Genomic DNA, 22,697 nt, shown 5'->3' with positions numbered 1-22,697 from the left:
TCTGGATTAGAAAGTAAACAAACCCATTGAGCAGTCAGGAGTATGTGTGCATAATAGCCCTTGGATGACATTAAGGAATTGTCTTGAGGAGATGAAGTGATACTAAGACTGGACACCTGTGGGCACAGTGCTATAGAAAGTGGGGCTGATGCGAGGATGCTGTTCATGCTCCGAGCCTCCTGGTCACACTGTCCCCTTGCCGCTTTCTAATGCAGATGAAACCATCTGAAGGCTAGCGTTCATTCATAGGACACAGAGTTCATGACCAAGGTGGGAAAGACTCTTCAAATGCAGACCAACTCTGTGCCGTCTAGTCTGACTCATAGTGATCCTGTATGACAAAGTATAGTTTCCCCATAGGGTTTCCAAGCTCTCAAGCTTTACAGAAAGCTGGTGGGCACATCTTTCTCCTAGGTGTGGCTAGCAGGCTTGAACCACCAACCTTGGAGTGCGCAGCCCAGCAGGGAGCCACTGAGCGACCAGGGCTCCATGGGAGGGATCCTGACAGATTTACATCAGCATACATTTTCTCCCACAACATGGAAACCATGTCCATTCATGCCTCTGAAGGGACAGGCCTTAAGAAATGATTCCTGCCTTGTGGAAGGGAGAGATTGAGGGAGCTGAGCACAGTCTTTTGGGGGGGTTCGACTATCTCCCTGGGAATGGAGACGACTCGATTTCAAGTCTGCTGCCGCCACAGGCTCCCTGAGGTTCCCTGACAGCCAACATCCCTTCAGGAGGGGACCCTGAGAGGCGATGGGCCCGGACTGGGTATTCAATGCCAAGTCCTTAAAAGGGCTTCATCCAGAAACAGATTTGAGAGAGGGGAGGTCTTGGCAGCCATCTGTGTAAAGTAGGGACAACTGATCGGTTCGGGTATTCTCCCCAGCAACAGTGACTCCCAGGTACCTCCCAACCGCTGGGACGCATATCACATCATTTTCACCTTAGGTACAGCCACCCAGGTAGGCTGTCATGGGGAGACGTGTTTCCAGGCTGGTAGCTACAGGTGCTATGCTGATTCTCCTGTGTCCAGCTCAACAAAGGAAAGAGCTGCGGAGTAAACCCCTAGTCAGGCTGCTTAGAAATGCTGGGCTCCCAAGAGATATCTACCTATAAGAGAGTCAGACAAAGAATTTGGCTGCCTCAGTCCCAAAATTCAACACTTTCAGCCCAGTGGCAGGAATTCTGGACTTCACAAAAGCTCGCTGACTTAACATTGCTGCAACAGGAGGCAAACTTGAGCCACTGAGCCTGAGCCTTCCCCAGCCAGAAGCCCCCTGCCATCCCACCTTGGCCTTTGGCAAGGTACCTCAGAAGCTGAGTTCTGGAATGAGGGGCTGCTTTGAACATGCCAGGGCTGATGCTGCCTGGAAGATACCGGGATCTCCTGGGTTGGCTTCCTCTAGATCCACTTTCCAGCAGAAGAAAGAAGCTGAACGTTCTTGCCTGGCCATGGAGACAGGTGCACAGGGACAGGGACGGTACAGAGTGGCTTAGCAGGGCCAACTCCAGCCCTGAATCACTGCCTGTGCCACCAGCAGAAAGTAGACGGGGCTGGACTTCTTAAAACAGGCTGCCACCAGAAAGAAGCAAGCTCTAGCTCCCCCAACGAGCCTCTCATGGGGTCTCAGGAGACCCAAGGAGGAAAGTGACCGGAAGCCGGGTGTGCCTGCAAGGCTGAGCAGCCCCTTTCCAACGCGCAGGGACTCCTTTCCATTATGCCAGCACTTCTCTTGCCCTGTGCTCAGAACAATTGAAAAAGTGAAGTGGTTTTCCAGAATAGTTTTCTGAAGTTTTGTTTTTTTTTAATTGGAAATCTAGCTTCTCTGAGATATAACTTGACATACATCTCCTCCTAGGGGGCTGGTCCTGTAAGACCTTCTTCCTCCAAGAAAGGGCTTTGGGAAAACCTTTTAACTGTGTGAGTGCCTCCCTCACTGATGCCTGTGCAAAGAAGAACAGGACACAGACTGACCCATTAAGAAAAGGAGAGCTGTGTGTGTGTGTGTGTGTGTAAGGAGAAGAAAGGTGGAACTGACAATATATTGCTATACCTATCCATCCTTCCACCCATCCATTCATTTATTTAACAAATATTTATTGACTACCTATTACATACCAGAACCAGCTCGATGGGTCTGGATTGGGTTAAGTTGTTGGTACCAGTCCCCGTGCCTCTCCTGCAGGCAGCCACAAACTAAGAGAACAGAAGTCAAGGTGTGGGGGTTGGTCAGATGCGCAGGCATTCCCTCCCCTGAAGGCGATCAGTTGCCAGGCTGCACTAGCCCTACTCCCTGCTGCTAGAGACAATGGGTTACCTCTCTCTGGAGCCTAAGACCAGTAGGCAAGCTCCTGTAGGAGGGGTTTGCACCCTACTGATAATGGTTCCTATGGAGACCCAGAGACCACCCCCCTAGACCACCCTCTGATTACTGGGTACCCTACAGTGTAACCCCTCCCTATGACGTATGTCTCTACCTGTAATAGTGGGCTGGCATGCCCCCAAAAGTTATATAGGCACGAGTCAGCAATATAGAGCTCTCGGACTCGGACCTCTCGGACTCTGACCTCCCTGACTCTTCCCCCTCTCCCTTGTTCCCTTTCCCTCCTTCCCTTCCCCCGCTCTCCACGTGGACCACTAAGCTGGGCTGAGGTGAGCAATGTTGCCATGTAACGTGTCTGACTGTATTATTGTAATATCTCTCATGTTCTCAATGACTCTAATATAATACTTATATATCTCAACCGTACAATTGTGCATTACTGAACCCAGAAGTAGTATTACTGAATTCGTAGGAGTAGCAGCGGGTGGGGGCCGGCCCCCCACCTCCCCGGCGCCAATTTTTAAATTTAATACTACATCAAGGCAGTTGATCAAAATAGTTCGAGGGAGTGATGAGGAGGTCATTTTGCCAGCAGAGGCAGAAGCCATGGGAAGAACTGTGGTGTTGCGGGCCTCAGAAGAGACCCCACCTCTCCACCAATCTATACAATAGATTCTATGCCAGCCATTTTTAAGATGAGCCTTCAAGCTGAAAAAAATAAAAAGACAAAGGGGCAACTTAGATGCCTATGGCTGGGCGGAGTTAAAATGCTGCAAGCTGAGACACTGCCCCCCCTCAAACTTACAAACTTATTTTTAATTTTTAAAGTAAGCTTAATCTACCTGTAAAGCTCCGTACATGTACATCTGTAGGAACGGAGGTCAGGCGGGAAACAGCTATTTTCTGGTGCCTTCAGTAGCCTCCCATAGAGCGGTGGGAAGAAAGCTGGGGCAGTGGGCAGAGATAAGCTCAATAGGTACCACCCTCTCTTTATGAGTTGGTGGTCACCATACTGTAAGGACACAATGACCAGGAGAAAGTGCCCCTAAGCCACCACCCTGCCCCAAATCCTAGGACAAAACAGGAGTGAAAATACATACCTTTGTCTTCTCCTTCTCTGACAATGCCTTCAATATGGCCATGCTGACTGGATGCCGCAAATGCTTTTTTTTTTCTAGCTAAAAGACAGGAGGACATAGAAATGGATGAAACCTGCCAGGTCAGACATCCAAGCAAGTTCTTCAGCTTGGGAACATGGAGACCTGAATTCTGACCTTAGGGCACGGGTCACTGTAGTTATCCTTTGGACCAACTCCTTTCGGTCAAAATCAACTTGTCCACCAGTGGCCACCAAGCTGTACAGAAACCTTTCAGTAACAGGAGATCGATCCAAAACTCTAAGGACAGCTCTGGGCCCCGTACCTTGAGTTCCGCTTAACACACCTCTTCGCACCTGAACTCCCCAAGGATCGTGTCTCCTCACCGCCAGCGTCCCCAGCCTCACCGTGAAGGCCAGCATACAGGACACACTGAAGAGGGCCCTGGCATGGTGGCACTTGGCACCCCATGGGACCCTGGTGGTCCTGCAGGTGGTGCGCAGCCCCCTGGCCCTACCGCGGTGACAGGAGCAGCGGCCGAGCGGCCGGCTGAGTCCAGGCGCTGCGCGAGCCGGTCCGTTACTGGTGTGCGAACCGCCAACCGAGCGCGGCCAGTCGCGCGCCCCGCGCTGGGCCGTTGGGAGAGCGGACCGCTCCTGGGAGCGCGCTCACTGCAGGCGCCCGCGCGCCGCAAACCGCTCCTCCCAGGGCAGTTCCGCTAGCCCGGGCCTCGAGCCCAGGGTGCTGGGCGCGCGGCAGGAGGCTGTGCCCGAACGAAGGTCTTCCACCCACGGCTGGGCACCGTCTCGCCGCGGCTTCGCGGCCGCCACGTTCATGGCGCGGTGGAAACCAGTAGTGGATGTGCTCCGCGGCCACCTCCCTCCGCTATTGGCGTGGCCCAGCCACGTGCCCGCTCCCGAAGCCTGTCCTCCTGCCTCCCCGGCCCAGCAGGTGCAGCTCCTTGGGCCTGCAGGTGCGGGAATTAGGTGGAGCGCGCGGGGGGCGGGATGGCATAAATAAGATCCAGCTGCAGCTGTCCAAACAGCCCCCCCGCTGCAGTGTTAGTGTCCACTCCAGGGGCTCTGTGGAAGGCCCTGAAAGGGCGACTGGTCAGCCTGGAGCAGCTGTCCTTCTGGGTCTTGGACGAGAGCTTCCTGGAACTGGTGGACTACATTTGGAGAAGAGCCACCTCGCGGAAAGCCCAGCCACCTTAAAAGATGCCTTCAACCCTCGCCAGCTCAGCTAGTGGTGGGGGGGGCCCCTTGTCCCACATCCGTGGGAATGTGAGCCCGGTCCAGAAAGTTGAGCTGGCAGCTGGCCAGAGTGGATGTCTTCCAGGAGCACGCCTTCTCCCCAGCAAGCCTGATGCAAGCTGGCTTCAGTGTGATCAATGCCTAAGCCAAAGGCTTCCCTGTCTGCCGTCTCTCACATGACAGGTGAAGAATAAAGTCGAATTTGGCTTTGTTTCCTGTTGTGATTACATGATGTCATGAGGAATAACATCTCTCCGGAGCCAATAACCATTGGGGCAGAATTTAGGGAACTTTGGGAAGAATCGGACCCCACACTGCATAGAAGACAAGGGCTCTTTGAGTTGTTTTCATTTGTAACCATGTAGGTCTTTGGGGGGGGAGGGGGGCTCCCAAGGTGTACTCATAAAAATGACAAGAAGAGGCCAGTAGAGACAGACGTTTATAAGAAGCCGAGGTGGGATAATGAAAGGCTTCTACCACTGGAAGGTTCGGAGCAGTGCAGAGCCACCAGCTGCCCCACCAGAATGGCTAGGATTCCTATTATCATCGCTCATCTCAAACTCACAGAGACAGTTCCACCCGTCTGTAGGGTCCCTGTGAGTCAGAATGGACTCTGGCAATGAGTTTGCCTTTGGGAGGTGCCCGGGTGGTGGAGTGGGCTACACATGGGCTGCGAGCAAGAGTCAGCATTTTGAAGCCACCAGGTGCCCCAAGGGAGAAAGACAAGGCTTTCCCGCCAGTAAATATTTACAGTCTTGGGTACCCAGAGGGGCGTTTCTATTCTGTCCCGTAAATTCCTTCTGAGTCAGAATTGACTTCAGGGCAGTAAGTTTGGTTGTCTGACCAGGGGCTGGGAGAAGTGGGACTGCGTTTTCTCTTTCGAGGGCAGAAAGTCCTTGGAAAGAGTGCTGATGGTGACCTGAGAAGGGAACTAATGTCACTGAAATGGTCATTTCAAAATGGTGAAAATGGTTGGTTTGTGTCAATGCTACCTTAAAAGCTTCCAAAAAGGAAAGCAACACCATGCTCCTGGGGTGGGGTGGGGGGGCGACTAGCCTTGGGGAGAGTTTTCTGCACCAACATCCCACTCTTGGCGGGATCTGTCTGGGCAGAAAATGAAAGGCAGTGCACGCAGCAGTGTGGCTCGCTGTGCGTCCCAGGCTCTGCCTCCCGTCCCGTCTCTCGCTGAGGAGGAGGAGGAGGATTAAAGGGTTTGTGAGACCCACGTCCATCAAGGCCATTCTCCTCAGTGACGTGGAGAAGCGGCAGCACGGTCAGCGCTCCAACACCTGCCTGTGACTGCTCCCTAAAGCGGTCAGATTAGCCCAGCACCCACTCATCCGATTCCAGTCTCTGCAGCATTCCCTGAACTGCAGCAGGATCACAGCACCCCAGATGAGGAGTAAATACCTGCAGCCTGTGAAAAAGGGTAAGCAAGGCTGCCCTGAGGAGGAATGAGCCCGGCTCTGGGGGCAACCGGTTTGCCTGGCTGCCAACCTTGACCAGCATGTCTGAGCTTAGTCCTCTTCTTCCCCAGATGAAGACCTCGGGCTCATGGAAGTAAAGGAACTTGCTCAAGATCACAGAAATGCCCTGAGCCCAGCAGTGGGCACCTTCAGTGGGGGTGATACTGACATAACACGGAACTAACCATTTTAAAGTGAACCATTCAGTCACTGACCAGTCAAGAGTGGTGCAACTCCCACCTCTATGGTTCCGCAATGTTTTTATCACCTCTCCCCAAACGCTCGCTCCTCTCCTGTAAGCAGACGGAGGCTCCCCCTCTCCCCTTTGATTCTTGGCAACCACCACCTGTATTCCATCTACGACTCGACCTATTTTGAGTATCTTATTTAAACAGAAACACGACAGAGTAACCTTTGTGGCGTGCTAGTTCGATTTTCCAGGTTCGTCCACTTTGGGGCATGTGTCAGAACATCCTTTTCGTGGCTGAGAAATACTCCATTTTTTTTTTGCCAGAAGGTTCTCTCCAACCTTTTCTCTTTTTTTTCTTTTTTAACATTTTATTAGGGGCTCATACAACTGTTATCCCAATCCATACACACATCAATTGTGTAAAGCGCATTTGTATATCGTTTCTCAAAACATTTTCTCTCCATTTAAACCCCCGACATTAGGTCCTCATTTTTCCCCTCCCTCCCCGCTCCCCCCTCCCTCATGAGCCCTTGATAGTTTATAAATGGGTATTTTGTCATATCTTGCCCTGTCCGACGTCTCCCTTCATCCACTTTTCGGTTGTCTGTCCCCCAGGGAGGAGGTCACACACAGTTCCATGTAATCGGTTCCCTCTTTCCTACCGAAATACTCCATTTTATGGCACAGTTTGTGCCTCTGAGTCAAACTCTGCAGAGGCCACATCTGATCTCTGGCTTCAGGAGGGGGTAGGCTCATTGTCCACTGCAGCCCCAGGCCATCTGCCACAAGCGGAGTTCAGACCTGCCGCCAGCCTGTCCTTTTCCGTCCCAACCATTCCTCTGACGCGCTACCTTTCTGCCGGGTTCTGTAACTCATTGCAGTGGCCACACAGATCTCACAATTTATATTTTTTCATGTCTTCCACTGTCCGATGTCTCCCTTCACCCACTTTTCTGTTGTCAGTCCCCTAGGCAGGGGGGTTTATGTAGATCACTGTGATTGGTTCCCCCTTTCTCCCCCACCTTCCCCATCCCCTCCTGGTATTGCTACTCTCATTAGTCCTGAGGGGTTATCTGTCCTGGATTCCCTGTGTTTCCAGTTCTTAACTGTACCAGTGAACATTCTATCTGTACCAGTGTACATTCTCAGGTCTAATAGGATTCGTAAGGTAGAATTGGGATCATGATAGTGGCGGGCAGGAAGCATTAAAGAACTAGAGGAAAGTTGTATGTCTCATCATTGCTATACTGTACCCTGACTGGCTCCTCTCCTCCCCGAGACCCTTTTGTAAGGCGATGTCCAGTTGGCTACAGATGGGCTTTGGGTCTCTACTCTGCACTCCCCCTCATTCACAATATTTTTTGTTCATTGACACCTGATACCTGCCGGCTCCTCTTAGGCTGGCTTCGGAGTTGGCTGTCCTGCACACAGAATGGCTTTGAAGGAGCTGTGTGTGTCTGGGTTGACTAGAAACAAAACCAGAGACATTCATGTGTTTAAGAGAGACTTTGATTTCCAAGAGTAAGTGTATATTAAGGAAACATCCCGGCCCAGTCCAGATCAAGTCCTTAAGTTCAACATAAGCCCATTAAGTCTGATAGTAGCCCATATGTCCGGTACTAGGTCCATAAATTCTTCTACAAATTCACGCAGCACATGCAATGATGCCGAAAGCAGGAAGATCACAGGCTGGTGGGTGAGAAGTCTTGTGGAAGCATCTCAGCACTGGTGAGGCTCTCCGTGGCTCCTCCGGCTCCAGGGCTCTGGCTGCCATCAACATGGCTCCATGTGGCTTGTCAACAGGATGAAGAGAGAGGGTGTGTGCCCCGCCTCCAGAGAGGAAGACAATAGTTCCCAGAATCCTCCACAGAAGGTTATGCCCACACACAGGCCTCATTGGCTATGACCTGATTGACAGGCTAGACCCTACCCCTTCACTCAAGTTGACAGGAGATTATGTAACTGCCACAAGCTAGCCTGTGTGTCACTCACCATGAAGGATGCTCAGGGTGGTGACTTGGTTCATCCCTCTAGTCAATTTGAGACTCAGAATACACCCCACCTTCCTCCTGCTCATTAGCATAAGAGAACTCCCTCCACAGTGGGATTGTAACCCTGGGCATAGAGGCTGTCATTTAGAATACATCAAAGATGGACTGTGAATGAAAAAGCCATACTAAGAACTTCCACCGCACGGTAGCCTCCATTCCTCCACAGAGACCCTGGGTTCACTGACTCTTGAATAGCACTACCTGAACATTCACATGTTTGACCCCCGGTTGTCAATTTTAGGGATACACCTAGAGGTGGAATTGTAATGTCCTCTCAAGAGCCTGGTTGGTTGGTTGGTTTGCGGAGGCAGCACACCAGGATTATTAAACAATAAAGTCTGGGTCCCCTGCACTACAGAAAGGGCGATAATAGGGGGACCTGTGAAGCAGGAAAGCCCCTCCCCATGCTGTTTTCCACAATAGCGTATGCATTTGACACCAGAATGTCAACCCTCCTCAACGGCCATGCCTGCAGCTCTGGGCTCCTGACACAAGCCTGTCCATCTGCTGCCTGGCATTCATCTCTGACTCTCTAGAACATCTCGAGTGAGACCAATCGCTTGGTCATTCGATGCAACAAGCACTGCCACAAAACTGCCCAAGCTCTGAATCCCTTTGTAACGTATAATCCTGCACCTGACTCCAGATCACAGGAAGTGCTGAGCCCAGGGGGTAGAATGGTGACTCCTTGGGTTGCTGACTGCAGGGTTCGTCGTTTGAAACCACCAGCCTCCCTGAGAGAAAGGCAGGACTTTCCACTGCCATACACAACTACAGCCTCAGAAATCCACAGGGGCAGCTCTACCCGATCCTGTAGGGTCCCTGTGAGTCAGCATGAAACCCACGGCTGTGAGTTTGCTTGCTGTTTGCCTCTGAGCACCTTTCCTGGAACCCCTATTCCTGTACTCTCCCAGGTGGTCCTCAGGCCCTTTCAAGTTGATAATCTATTTGCCCATTGTGTGCTGCCTTCGCTGACATCACACCCAGGTTCTGGTGAGATAGCCGTATCCGACCAGGTCAGAGAGATGCTCCCACAGGCCAGGACAAACCTTCCCCATCATACCACTTCCTACCAGCCCCCACAAGCAGACTGTTCTAATTACACCTGACGACCCCATCGTAATGGCCTCCACATTAATTCAAGGGACTTGGGCAGTAGAGAGAAATTGTTGTGGTTCTCAGCCAGGCTAGGCCAATCTCTCAAATAATGCAAGCGGCCTCGGCATCCTGGGCACAGGCTCTCTGCTCCAGCCCCAGTCAGCATATGCCCCCCATCACTGGGTGAGCCCAGCACAAAGGGCTCTCCAGAGACCACAATTTGGTCTACAGACAGCGCACAGGACCAGGAAGTCCTTGGCCACACTGAGCCAAAGGCTGCCTCCAGTGGAGTCCCATCGTGAGGACCTGAGAGCAGGCTGGGAACACGGTGGTCCCCGTCTTCCTGTCTCAGTAGTGCTCATCACAGCTGCCCATTTCCTTGCCTGGGCCGATGTCCAGCTCCAACTCCCATCTCATCCTTTCCTGGTGACCGGGGTGACCGGGGCAGGGGCGGGGGTGCTACTGTTTGTCTTTTCGAGGCAGGTGGGGACTAAGGTTGCCAGCTGATTTGTACTGAATGTCCTGTTCAAATGAGCCACTCTGTGAATTCATTCACAACACTCATCCTGCCCTCTCAGCGTCCCCTTAAATGTCATCAGCTGGGCCTCACATCTATCAGCCATAAATCTGAAGTCCCAACAGGAAGCTCTCTCTCTCTCTCACACACACACCCAAATGCCTCTCCAACTGCTGAACATTGGGGGTCAGTGCCATTTCCCTCCTTAGCTCAGGCCATCTCAGAGTCTGGGTTTTTCTTGCCCTCCTGGGCCAGCCCCTCAGCTAAGTGCCACAGGAAGCCCCTCGGCTAAGCGCCACAGGCAGTCCCTCAGCTAAGCGCCACAGGGAGTGGCTACTTGATAAGGACAAGGGTGCAGAGGGCCAGGTTTGAGGACCACCCAGGGTGCCTCTCTGTTCCCTCCCCTCCTGAGAGAGCTTCTCTGTGTCCATGGTAGTGACAGCGAAACTTCCCTACCATTTCCTTTTGAGATACCAGATCCTTTGGTTGGTTCGTAGAGAATGTCCTACCTGGGTTTTCTGTGAATATCAATATGACCTCTGAATTCTGGAAAGGCAAAAGACTAAGTGGACCCATGCCCGGCACCTGTACATGAGGTATGAGTACAGACAGCCCACCTGAGTGACAACCACCCCTATTGGGCTTGCCTACTCCTATTCAGAAACTCCCCAGAAGTGGTCCTGAGGGTCTGAGATCCCTTCAGGGGCCCCTAGTGAACCTACTCACTGTTGACAGTGAGGTGTCACCCTAGGAAAGACTGGGGACCTGTGGACACCACGTCCCAGGCAGTGGGGCTGAGGTGCGGCGCCTCCTCCAGTCACCCCTGCCTGGAACGTCCAGGTCATGCTGAACCTTTGCCTTTCTCTCAAGGAGACGAAAGTCTCTGGAGGCTGGTGTTCCGTCATTATGCATGGGGTCCAAGCAGAACTGCCAAGGGAGCAGCAATTCTTAAATCAAAAACCAACCCAGTGCCATCAGGTCTGACTCATGGGGACCTGCACAGGGATCTGCTACTTAGGATTTCCAAGGCTGTTAGCCTTACCAAAGGAAATGGGCATAACCTGCTTTTATGAAGTGGCTCGTGGAACCCCAACGTTTCAGTGGGCAATATCAGTATTAACTCTATGAGCAACCAGGGCTTCACGGGAGGGGTTCCTGACAGATTTACATTAGCATATATTTTCTCCCACAACATGGGAAAACCATGTCCGTTCATGCCTCCGAAGGGACAGGCCTTAAGAAATGATTCCTGCCTTGTGGAGGGGAGAGGGAACAGAGGGAACTGAGCACATTCCTTTAGGGGTTCAACCATCTCCCTGGGAATGGAGGAGACTTGATTTCAAGTCTGCTGCCGCCACAGGCTCCCTGAGGCTCCCTAACAGCCAACATCCCTTCGGGAGGGGACCCTGAGAGGCAATGGGTCCGGATTGGGTATTCAATGCCAAGTCCTTAAAAGGGCTTCATCCAGAAACAGATGTGAGAGAGGGGCGGTGTTGGCAGCCATCTGTGTAAAGTAGGGACTGATCAGGTCAGGTTTTCTCCCCAGCAGCAGCGGATTCCAGGTACCGGGGCCACACACCACATCATTGTCACCATAGTTACAGTAATCCCGGGAGGCTGCCCTGGGGAGGGAGGCTGCCTGGCTGCCAGATACAGATCCTTTGAGGAGTCTGCATGTGACCTGCCCAGCAGAGGGGGAAAGAGAAAAGCCAAGGCCCAACCAGACTTCTAAGAAATGCCAGGCCTCCAAAAGACAGGTAGCCTCCATGGAGTCGGATAGTGAATCCAGCTGCCCCAGCACCAGAATCCCACACCGGGAAACCACTGGCAGGAGGCCAATTTCCACCAAAGCTCCCTGGGTGAGCCTTTCTAATAAGATTTACAGGACTGCTGCTTGGCTCCATGGCCACTGCCACAGGAAGCCAGTGTGAGGCATTCTGCCCCAGACTTCCCTGACCAACAAGGCCACCAGGAGGAAGCCAGTAGCCCCCTACCCCCTTGTCCCGGGAGCCCCCGAGGAGGTCTCAGTGGCCCAGGGAGAAAGGTGACCTGGAGCAGGGCGAGCCGACAGAGTGGAGCAGCCCCTCCCTGGCACTCAGTTGCTCCTTTTGTCCAGCGTTTTCCGGCCCTGTAGGAGGAACAATAAAAATAGAATTATATTTTTAATAAAATAAAATTTTTTTATAACAGTGTTTGTTCATTTGAAATCTAGCCTAAGGTCAGGCCCCAAACCTCTCTGTTCCTTGAAGTGCATCTCCTCATGGGGTTTGGTCCTGTAAAACCTTCTTTCTCCAAGAAAGGCTTCTGGGTGCAGCTTCAAAGCCTACAGCTCCCTCACTGATGCACAGGACAGGAGAGCAAAGTGTGTGTGTAAAAAGATAAGGGCAGAACTGAGAAGATACTGTGACATTTTCCTATCCCTCCATCCATCAATTCATGTAACAAAGGCTTCTGGAATTCCTCTTACATCCCAGGGTCAGCTCCAGGTGAGCGGGTTGGGTTTGGTTGTTGGCTACATCAATGGGCTCAAACATAAGAATAACTGTGAGAATGGCAAAAGACCAGGCAGTGTTTCTTTCTGTTGCACTGACTCGACGACACCTAATGACAACAATAAATGGTAGTCAAAGCACGAGTATCAATATTGATTTATGAAAATATATATCAAAGTAAAAAGCCATCATGAGAGACAACTAAGGCCATTAGATAATGATGAAAGCCACAGTTGACAATAAGGTAGAACCATAATAAACAGTGATGCATTCAGTGAAAGAGCCTCAACATAAAACTCACAGAATCAAAAAGACAAATAGTCATAGATCAAACTCAGAGTCCAAAAGACAAAATAATAAGAAAATACTAGATTTCAATATATCGCTTTCGAGCAAAGACAGATAAACTAAAAGGAAAATCAACAAAGTATACAGAAATACTAAACAACACAATCAACTCGATCTTTTAGATATATACAAAACATTGCACCCAACCAGCAGCAATTATATATAATTTTTCCAGTGCACATGTAACATACTTCAGAATAAATCATATGCTAACCCATAAGGCAAGCACCAGTAATTTTAAAAAATTAAATTACTAAAAATAATCTTTCAAATCATGATGCTATACCATTAGAAATCAATCATATGATAACCAAAAAAATCAACTACATAGACACTGAATAACACTTTGTTAAAAAGTGTTGGAAAGGCAGATGATAAAAATTTAACATTCATTCTTGATTTAAAAAAACCACAATAAAAAACCCACAATAAGCATATGACAAAATAATAATAATTTATGAACTATGAAGGGTTCATGAGAGAGGGGTGGGAGGGGGAAAAATGAGGAGCCGATTTTAAGGGCTCAAGTAGAAGGCAAATGTTTTGAGAATGATGAGGGCAACAAATGTACATATGTGCTTGACACAATGGATGTATCTATGGATTGTGGTAAGATTGTACGAGCCCCCAATAAAATGATTTTAAAAAATAAAATAATTAAAAAACAATAAATTAAGAATAGAAGAGAAATTACTCAATATAATAAATTGATATATATAAAACCAATGGTCAGATACCATCTCACATCGATGCTCTTAGCAAAATTTTAAATGACAAAAAATAGCAAATACTAAGTTGGATGTGGAGAAATTGGAATGCTCATACATTGCAGGTAGGGTTTCAAAATGGTACGGATACTATGGAAAATACGGCGCTTCCTAAAAAAAAGGCAAATAGAAATATTATGTGACCATACAACCTCTGTACTTGGTATATACCTCAAAGAAATCAAGAACAAAACACAAAGATATATGCACACCTACGTTTATCAATGCAATTTCTGTAATAGCAAAAAGATGGAAAGAAAAATCCTATTTGTGGAAGAATGAATAAACAAACTCTGGTACATACACACAATGGACTTTTATGTATCCCTAAGAAACAATGAGACTGTCAAAATGCCTCATGACATGGACCAAATTAGGAGACATTATGCCCCGCCAAGTCATTCAACTTCAGAAATATTTCATGACATCATTATTATAAAGGAAGAGAAATGGTTTTCACACCAAAAGAAAAGACTTGGGCTGTGAAGATGCTGAAGGTGAGGGGGTGCGGGTCTTGGGTAGGAGAAAATGGAAGGGGCAGAGAAGGAAAGAGGAAGGTTGGCGGGGCGGGGAGATAAAAAAAAAGAAAGATGCAGTAGGATTCCCTCCCAAATGAGGCAATAACCAGAAGCATCTCTGGGAGAATGTAGATGACATCTCAAAGGGATTACAGACAGAAGAGCCCTATGGAGAGAATTCACTTGAGCCTTCTAATGAAGTCCGTGGCTGGCCATGTGGGCTATTGCCACCTTTGGACTCCTGCAAATGGCGTCATTTGAACCTTCATACACAAGGAGTGAACTCCCACTGGACAATTTGGGGGACCATACCTAAAAATAGAATAACTGTGTTAAATGAAAATTCTATTGCCTAACTTTTAGAGGAACTCCTGCCCCCACCAAGCTACTTCCCACACTGGCTGAGAATTTCAAGGTCCCACCAGCAACTTGAGGTCCCACGAAAGTTGTGTTCTTAACTGGAAAGTAAGTACTCTCCAGATGCGATTCAGACATTCGATAAGCATGTAGCTCGGGGCTCCTGGAAATATGGTGATTATTGGTATGCTCCCCCCACCCCTAATTCACAATGAAGTCTTTTTCAAGAGAGAAAAAGGGGCAAATGACCAGTAGAGCTACAGTCCGGGTCATACTGAGCTATGGAGGAACTCCATCACAGCCAGGGGGCACTGACATGACCATACCTGGGGTTCGTTTAGAGAGCTGAAAAATTACCTAGTGAAGGGCTACAAGCGCCAGGTCCAACTTGTATGGGAGCCATCGCTTGAGTAAGATGCTGGGCAGGCGGCAGCAGCAGCATTGGCCAACGTTGGGGCGAGATTCGGGACAAAGATTAGCAGGTCATCTGCAGGCAATGGAGGTCCATTGAGTCAGTGGGTGACACAGCCAGGGCTATGCTTTAGTAAGGTAGTTCAGGAGGCAGGCCATAGACAGTAACAAGCGAGGAGGAGGTAGGGAGCCAAGTCAGAAAGATGGGACAAGGGTTGAGGCGTATCATGATAAAGGCTGAGACCGGTAATGACAAGAGAATGGGACACACGTGAATGGCCAGGACTGCAGCACAGCCCTGAAGCAAGTAGGAAAAGGGAGTGGCGATGAAGGAATACCAACGTCCTTCCCCATTTTTGCAAAGCCCTTCCGTCCCTAAGGAGCCCTGGTGGTGCAGTGGTTACAACGTGGGTGGTGAGCCTCAAGACAGGCTGTATGAAACCACCGGTCACTCAGTAAGGGGGTAGGGATGGGGACGCTACTGTCTACTCCGGAGAAAAGTTCCTCTCCGAAACTCACCAGGAGAGTTCAACCATGCCCGGCGAGTCAATTCGTCACGTGCTTCGTTGATAAATGTGATGCCGAGACCCAATGAGCTAGAGTTTTTTTTAAAAAAAAACAAAAACCACAGGCCTGATCGCAACCAATTCAATCAGACGGTCAACGCCTGCCTTCCTAACGCACACTTGCCCAACGCCCGCCCGACTTGGAGCGCACACCTCGACGCAACTGACTCAACGAAGAGCCACGCCCCCTAACGGTCGGCCTGCGCCTCCGCGCGCCGTGCCGGCTACCGTACGCGAGCCGGCGGCGCGCCCGTGACGTCTTCACTGTGCGTCGCCTTGCCGCCCGAGAGAAGATGGGCTTGCCGCGGTGTGTGCGACTCCTATCAGTCACCCACGGGCTGCTCTCGGCTCCCCGGCGGGACCTGGGGGTCCACGGCCCCGAGGAGGCCCTGCCGGTGGTGCGCATCCCGCGGGCTCTACAGCGGCGACAGGAGCAGCGGCAGAGCGGGCGGCGGAGTAGTCCGCAGCCGGTGCTAGCGCGGCCAGGTCCGTTACTGGTGTCCGCTCGGCGACCGGAGCTGAGCCAACCGGCGCGCCTCACGCTGGGCCGTTGGGAGCGCGCGCCGCTCGCCTCCCGCGGCTGGAAGCATCGGCGCGCGCGCGGGGATCACTTCTCCATCGAGCGCGACCAACCGCTGGCGCCCGCGCTGCGAAACCGCGCCTCCCAGGACACTTTCGCAAACCTGGGCCTCGAGCCCCGAGTGCTGGACGCCCTGCGGGAGGCTGCGCCCGAGGTGGTGAGCCCGACGACCGTGCAGCTGAGCACCATCCCGCCGCTCCTTCGCGGCCGCCACGTGCTTTGCGCGGCGGAAACCGGCAGTGGAAAGACGCTCAGCTACCTCCTTCCGCTGTTCCAACGACTCTTGGTCCAACCCAGCCTGCACCCGGGCCGCATCCCCGCGCCCCGGGGCCTGGTCCTCGTGCCTTCCCGAGAATTGGCCGAGCAGGTGCAGGCCGTGGCCCAGCCATTAGGCAGCTCCTTAGGCTTGCAGGTGCGGGAATTAGGGGGGGGGCACGGCATGAATAAGATCCAGCTGCAGCTGTCCAAACAGCCCCCGGCTGCGGTGCTAGTGGCTACTCCAGGGGCTCTGTGGAAGGCCCTGAAAGGGCGACTGGTCAGCCTGGAGCAGCTGTCCTTCTTGGTCCTGGATGAGGCAGACACCCTGCTGGACGAAAGCTTCCTAGAACTGGTGGACTACATCTTGGAGAAGAGCCACGTAGCGGAAAGCCCAGCCGACTTAAAAGATGCCTTCAACCCCAAAGCTCAGCTGGTGCTGGTGGGAGCCACTTTTCCTGAAGGGGCAGGCCAGCTGCTGAGTAAAGTGGCCAGGCCAAACGCAGTCACCACCATCACCAGCTCCAGGCTCCACTGCATCATGCCGCATGTCAGACAAACATTTATGAGACTCAAGGGAGTAGAGAAGGTGACTGAATTGGTGCAGATTCTCAAGCAACATGACAAAGCCACTAGGGCCGGCCCTTCCGGAGCTGTCCTGGTGTTCTGTAATAGCTCCACCACTGTGAACTGGCTGGGATATATTCTGGATGACCACAAGATCCCACACTTACGGCTGCAGGGACAAATGCCAGCCGCCATGAGGGCAGGCATCTTCCAGGGCTTCCAGAAGGGCTCCCAAGACATACTCCTCTGCACAGACATAGCCTCTCGCGGCCTGGATAGCACCCGTGTGGAGCTGGTTGTCAATTATGATTTCCCCTTCACCCTGCAAGACTACATCCACAGGGCAGGGAGGGTGGGCCGTGTGGGGAGCAGGGTGCCAGGCACTGTCATCAGCTTTGTAACGCATCCTTGGGATGTGAGTCTGGTCCAGAAAATTGAGCTGGCTGCTCGCCGGAGGAGAAGCCTTCCAGGCCTAGAATCTTCTGTAAGAGAGCCTTCACCTCAGCAAGCCTGATGGAGTCTGACTTAAGTGTAGAGCCAGAACATGGGGCTTTCTCTGTGTCCTCAGGAAAATAACAATTTTGGTTGGGGGGAAATTTAATGAATTTTGGAAAGAACTAGACCCCACACAATGGCTCTTTTTGTTAATGTTTTGTTTTGTAACCATTTAGGTCTCACCTTTTTTTTTAAGTTTCTAAGATGTGCTCATTAAAATTTTTACCTGAGGCATATATATACAGACATTTGTCCGTGGTTATCAAAAGCCCTGGTGACAGAGTGGGCTATCTATTGGCTGCTAGTCACCAAGTCATCAATTCAAAACTACCAGCAGCTCTGTGAGAGAAAGCGGAGGCTTTCCTACTCTCCTATAGAGTCACTATGAGTCAGAACTGACCTGATGGCAGTAAGTTTGTTTTATTCATTTTTATGAGGGCGAGGGGGTCACATCCTTTTCGTAGGAGACTGTGTGTTGTCTTTAAAGAGATGAAATTTGGAAATCGCTCTGATGGTGAAAATTTGGGGAATGGAACTAATGTCACTAATGTGGACTTTTTCTTTTTTTGGAAGTGGACATTTCAAAATGATGAGCATGGCAAGTATTTTACGTCAATTCTATCTTAAACTTAAAAATGAAAAAACGATGCCCAGGGGGAGGAAGAGGTGTGACTAGCTGTGGGGAGAGTTTTCTGCACTAACATTGTCCAAGGTGAGCTTGGCCGCTCTTGGCGGGATCTCACTGGACAAAATGAAAACGAAAGGCAGCCACTGCAGCAGTGTGGCTCACCGTGTGTCCCAGGCTCTGCCTTCTGTCCCATCTCTGAGGAACGAGGAGGAGGATTAAATTGCTTTGTAAAACCCACTGCCATCAAGGGGATTCTCATAGCGACCCTCTAGGGCACTGGTTCTCAACCTGTGGGTCTCGACTCCTTTGGGGGTTGAATGACCTTTTCACAGGAGTCACCCGATTCATAACAGAAAAATTACAGTTATGAAGTACCAACGAAAATAAATTTATGGTTGGGGGTCAGCACAACATGAACTATATTAAAGGGTCACAGCATTAGGAAGCTTGAGAACTACTGCTCTTGAGTCTCGGTGCTGGTAAGTCTACGGGAGCACAGAGCCTCATGTACAAGCAGCTGGCGTAGTGCTCCAACACATACCTGTAAACCATTCCCTAGAACGGGTCAGATAAGCACAGCAGCCCCTCACTCACCCCAGATTCCAGTCTCTGCAGCATTCCATGGACTGCAGCAGGATCACATCACCCCAGAGAACTTCGTGCAAATACTTGCAGCCTGTAAAAAAGGGTAAGTAAGGCTGTCCAGAGGAGAAATGGGCCTGGCTTTGGGGGCAACCAGTTTGCCCAGCTGTCACCTCTTACTAACGTGTGAGCTCAGCCCTCTTCCCAGATGAAGACTTAGGCTCACTGAGGTAAAGGAACTTGCTCAAGATCACAGAAATATATGGGCAAAACTAGCATGTCTGCACCTTCTGTTGAGGTGAAATACACATCAAAAAAGTAACCATTTTAAAGTGAACAATTTAATGACTGTACAGTCAGTGCTGGCAACTACCTCCATCTAGTTGCAAAATATTCTCATGGCCGCCTGCCCCCAGAAACCGTCCTCTAGTAAGCAGGTGCTCCTCTTCTTTGATTCCCGGCAGTCACCCACCTGTATTCGATATATGCATCAACCTTAAAATAAATGGATCCTACAATATGAATCTGGAGCTTATTGCGTTCAGCATGATGTTTTTGAGGTTCCCACATGGTAGCATATATCAGAACTTCATTTATTTTGGGGGTGGCTAGTATTCCATTTTAATTACCAGTGTATGTCATAGTGTGTGCCTTTGAGTCAAACACTGACGAGGCCACATCTGATCTCTGGCTTCTGGAGTGGGGAGGGTCATTGTCCACAGCAGCCCCAGGCCATCTGCCACAAGCAGAGTACCCTACCGCCAGCCTCAGTCCCCCTTTCCCATGTTCTGACACCAACCATTCCTCTCTGATGCACTACCTTTCTGCCGGGTACTGTAAGTCATTGCAATGGCCACACGGATCTCACAGACAATACTCCGATTAAAGGGGTTTATTAAGAAAATTAACCGGTTACTATAAGCCAGGATCAGTAAACAGGAAGGATACAGTAATTGCTCCAAAGCAACCCCTCTCCTCACCCGGTAACCCAGGCAGCTGCCACCACCACCTGGGGCGGGATGGCCAATGGGCATCTCTGATGACCCTCTTAGGCTGGTGGTTTGTCCTCCGTGGCCCTGACAGCTCACTCCCTCGCTTCAGAGCTGGCTGTCCTGCACACAGAATGGCTTTGGAAGAGCTGTGTGTGAGTCTGGGTTGACTAGAGAAACAAATCCAGAGACATTCATATATGTGTAAGAGACAGCTTGATATCCAAGAGTAAGTGTATATTAAGGAAACATCCCGGCCCAGTCCAGATCAAGTCCTTATGTTCAACATTAGCCTATAAGTCTGATAGTAGCTCATATGTCCGATACTAGTCCATAGATTCTTCTACAGACTCGCGCAGCACATGCAATGATGCTGAAAGCAGAAAGATCACCGGCCAGTGGGTGAAAAGTCTTGTGGAGCATCTCAGTACTGGGGTGGCTCTCCCAGTGGCTCCGCCAGCTCCAGGGCTCTGGCTGCTATCAGCGTGGTTCCGTATGGCTTGTCAACAGAATGAAGCAGAGAGAGTGTCCCGCCTCCAGGGAGGAAGACAAGAGTTCCCAGAATTCTCCACAGAAGGTCATGCCCACACAGAGACATATTGGCTATGACCTGATTGACAGGCTATACCCCACCCCTTCACTCAAGTTGACAGGAGATTATTAACTGCCACAAGCTGGCCTGTGTGTCATTTACAACCAAAGAAACAGGGTGGTCACTTAATTCATCCCTCTAGTCAATTTGAGACTCAGAATACACCCCACCTTCCTCCTGCTCATTAGCATAACAGAACTCCCTCCAAAATGGGATTGTAACCATGGAAACAGGCTGCCATTTATAATACATCAAAGAGGGATTGTGGATAAAAAAGCCATACTAAGAACTTCCACTGCACCGTAGCCTCCACTCCTCCACAGACAGACCCTGGGTTCTTACCACGCGTTGACTCTTGAATAGCGCTACCTGAACATTCACAAACAAGGACCCCAGAAGTGGAATTGCTATGTCCTGCAATTCTATTTAGCCTCATCCGCAAGCTGTTTTCCTCAGCAGTTAACTAATTTAATTTTCCAGTCCCACCAGCCACATGAGGTTCCAAATAGTTGTTCTTCTATTTATTTATTATTTTACTGCATCTTACACCAGCCAATATATCCATTCACATACAATTCTATTGTTTATCCCCCCCCCAAGTGGGGTTATATAGTCATCAATGCTATCAGCTCCCCCTCTCCCCACCTCACTTCCTGTACCCTCAGGGAACCATTACTCCTGTTACTGGTTTTGAAAGGTTATCTATCTTGGCTTTCATTTTCCGAGTGATCTTAAATATACAAATGGACATATCCAAATGTAGCATGATTAGTGAGGTGAAATGAATAAAAACAATAATAAGGGGAGTAGATATTAAATAATTAGAGTATATTAAATAATCAGAGTATAGTTAGATGTTTCGTAAGTGCTCTACCGTACCCTGGATTTATCATTCCTTCCGTGTGGCCCTTCTGAGAGGCACTGTCCAAGTATGTTGTAGGTGGGTTTGGGTCTCCACTATATCCCCGCCCTTTCATGTCAATTTGGTTGCTTGTTTTTGAACTTCTGATATCTTTTCTCATTGACACTTCATGTTCATACAGGCTGGTATGCTTCTTCCATGTGGGCTTTGTTGCTTCCCTGCTAGGTGGCCAGTTGTTTAAGACCCCAGATGCTATATCTTTTAGTAGCCAAGCACCATCACCTTTCTTCACCACATTTGCTTATGCACCCATTTTGTCTTCAGCTATCATGTCAGAAAGGTGAATATCATACAGTGCCAGATTATTAAAACAAACCATTCTTGTACTGAGGTAAGATTTGAGTAGAGGCCCAAAGTCCATCTGCCTCCTTGTATTTACAAATAAAAATATATATATATATACATGTTCAAATATACCTTATATATGGTCAAATACACCTATCTATATATTTACATATATACCTATCTATATATAAACTATATATCTCTGTATATAGTTTACTTTCTTCTTCCTTCCTGTATTTTTTCTTTCCTCCGCCACCATCATGATTACCTGTCGTTCACCTCTCAGTAATTCCTCTCAGGTACGTTTCAATTAGTCAAACATGACCGGGAACGATACGCCCTCCTCACCATCAATTTTAGGTCCCTTGTTATCCCTAGTCTCTGTCATTCTTGGCTCACCTCTCCCCTCCCCCCACCTCCTCCTCTCCCATGTATTTCCCGCCCCCCCCAGTCCCCCCAACCGTCAATCCTGTCCTTGTCTCCCTGGACTTGCTTATCCTCCCGATCTTAGACAGATAGTCACCCAGAAGAAAAGAGCAAGACTGAAAGAAAGGGAACAACCACACGAATAGTTCGTGTCTAATGTGATCCGGTCCCAGATGAGCATCTCTCTGTTCACAGAGAGATGGACTCGTTGTGATCCATCAGTCAATAGTTGTGTTCTCAACCGAAATGCCATCTCGCGTGATTCAGGCACTGGGCTCTACCAAGCGTCCAATTCTGTCAACTGCCTGTCACGCTTTTTATCTCCCACTCTTTTAAAACACCCTGATTTAGATCAATAATCTGGTCATTCTATGGAACTGCCCACGTTCTGAATCCATTTAGAACGTACAATCCTGCACCTGACTCCAGATCACAGGAAGTGCTGAGCCCAGGGGGTAGAATGGTGACTCCTTGGGTTGCTGACTGCAAGGTTCGTCGTTTGAAACCACCAGCCTCCCCGGGAGAAAGGCAGGACTTTCCACTGCCATACACAACTACAGCCTCAGAAATCCACAGGGGCAGCTCTACCCAATCCTGTAGGGTCCCTGTGAGTCAGCATGGAACCCACGGCTGTGAGTTTGCTTGCTGTTTGCCTCTGAGCACCTTTCCTGGAACCCCTATTCCTGTACTCTTCCAGGTGGTCCTCAGGCCCTTTCAAGTTGATAATCTATTTGCCCATTGTGTGCTGCCTTCTCTGATGGCCCACCCGGTCCTGCTGAGACATCTGTATCCCACCAGAAACTCTGGAGCCAGCGAGAATCTGAGTGGTCTCATGTTGTCCCACCTGCCAGGACAAACTTTCCCCTTCATACCACTTCCTATCATCCTCTTACAGACGGGTGTTTTGTTTTTTTT

The 22,697-nt window shown here is 50.0% G+C and overlaps 1 protein-coding gene and 1 long non-coding RNA gene across 2 annotated transcripts; one reads left to right on the top strand and one right to left on the bottom strand.

Annotated features, from left to right (window-relative positions):
• Window positions 1–8,234: 8,234 nt before the first annotated feature.
• LOC123522098 lies at window positions 8,235–15,534 on the bottom strand. Its single transcript, XR_006680402.1, has 3 exons — window positions 15,415–15,534; window positions 14,842–14,971; window positions 8,235–12,130 (listed from the first exon to the last, which is right to left on the bottom strand). It is a non-coding gene; the product is annotated as an uncharacterized LOC123522098 (long non-coding RNA).
• A 220-nt stretch (window positions 15,535–15,754) lies between these two features.
• Window positions 15,755–17,596, top strand: DDX28 (DEAD-box helicase 28). Its single transcript, XM_004704595.2, has one exon. The coding sequence runs from the start codon at window positions 15,755–15,757 to the stop codon at window positions 17,375–17,377; it is 1,623 nt and encodes a 540-aa protein (XP_004704652.1). The 3' UTR covers window positions 17,378–17,596.
• The last annotated feature ends 5,101 nt before the right edge of the window (window positions 17,597–22,697 follow it).

The sequence above is a fragment of the Echinops telfairi genome, unplaced genomic scaffold, assembly GCF_000313985.2.
Source record: "Echinops telfairi isolate 266 unplaced genomic scaffold, ASM31398v2 ScPeMD7_2291;HRSCAF=2852, whole genome shotgun sequence".
Taxonomy (NCBI): Eukaryota; Metazoa; Chordata; class Mammalia; order Afrosoricida; family Tenrecidae; genus Echinops; species Echinops telfairi.
Note: the sequence above shows the minus strand (reverse complement) of the source record. Positions and strands in the feature narration are given on the sequence as shown.

Excerpts from the sequence above, each read along its gene's own strand:
- DDX28 (XM_004704595.2), top strand. The coding sequence starts at position 15,755 with ATGGGCTTGCCGCGGTGTGTGCGACTCCTATCAGTCACCCACGGGCTG.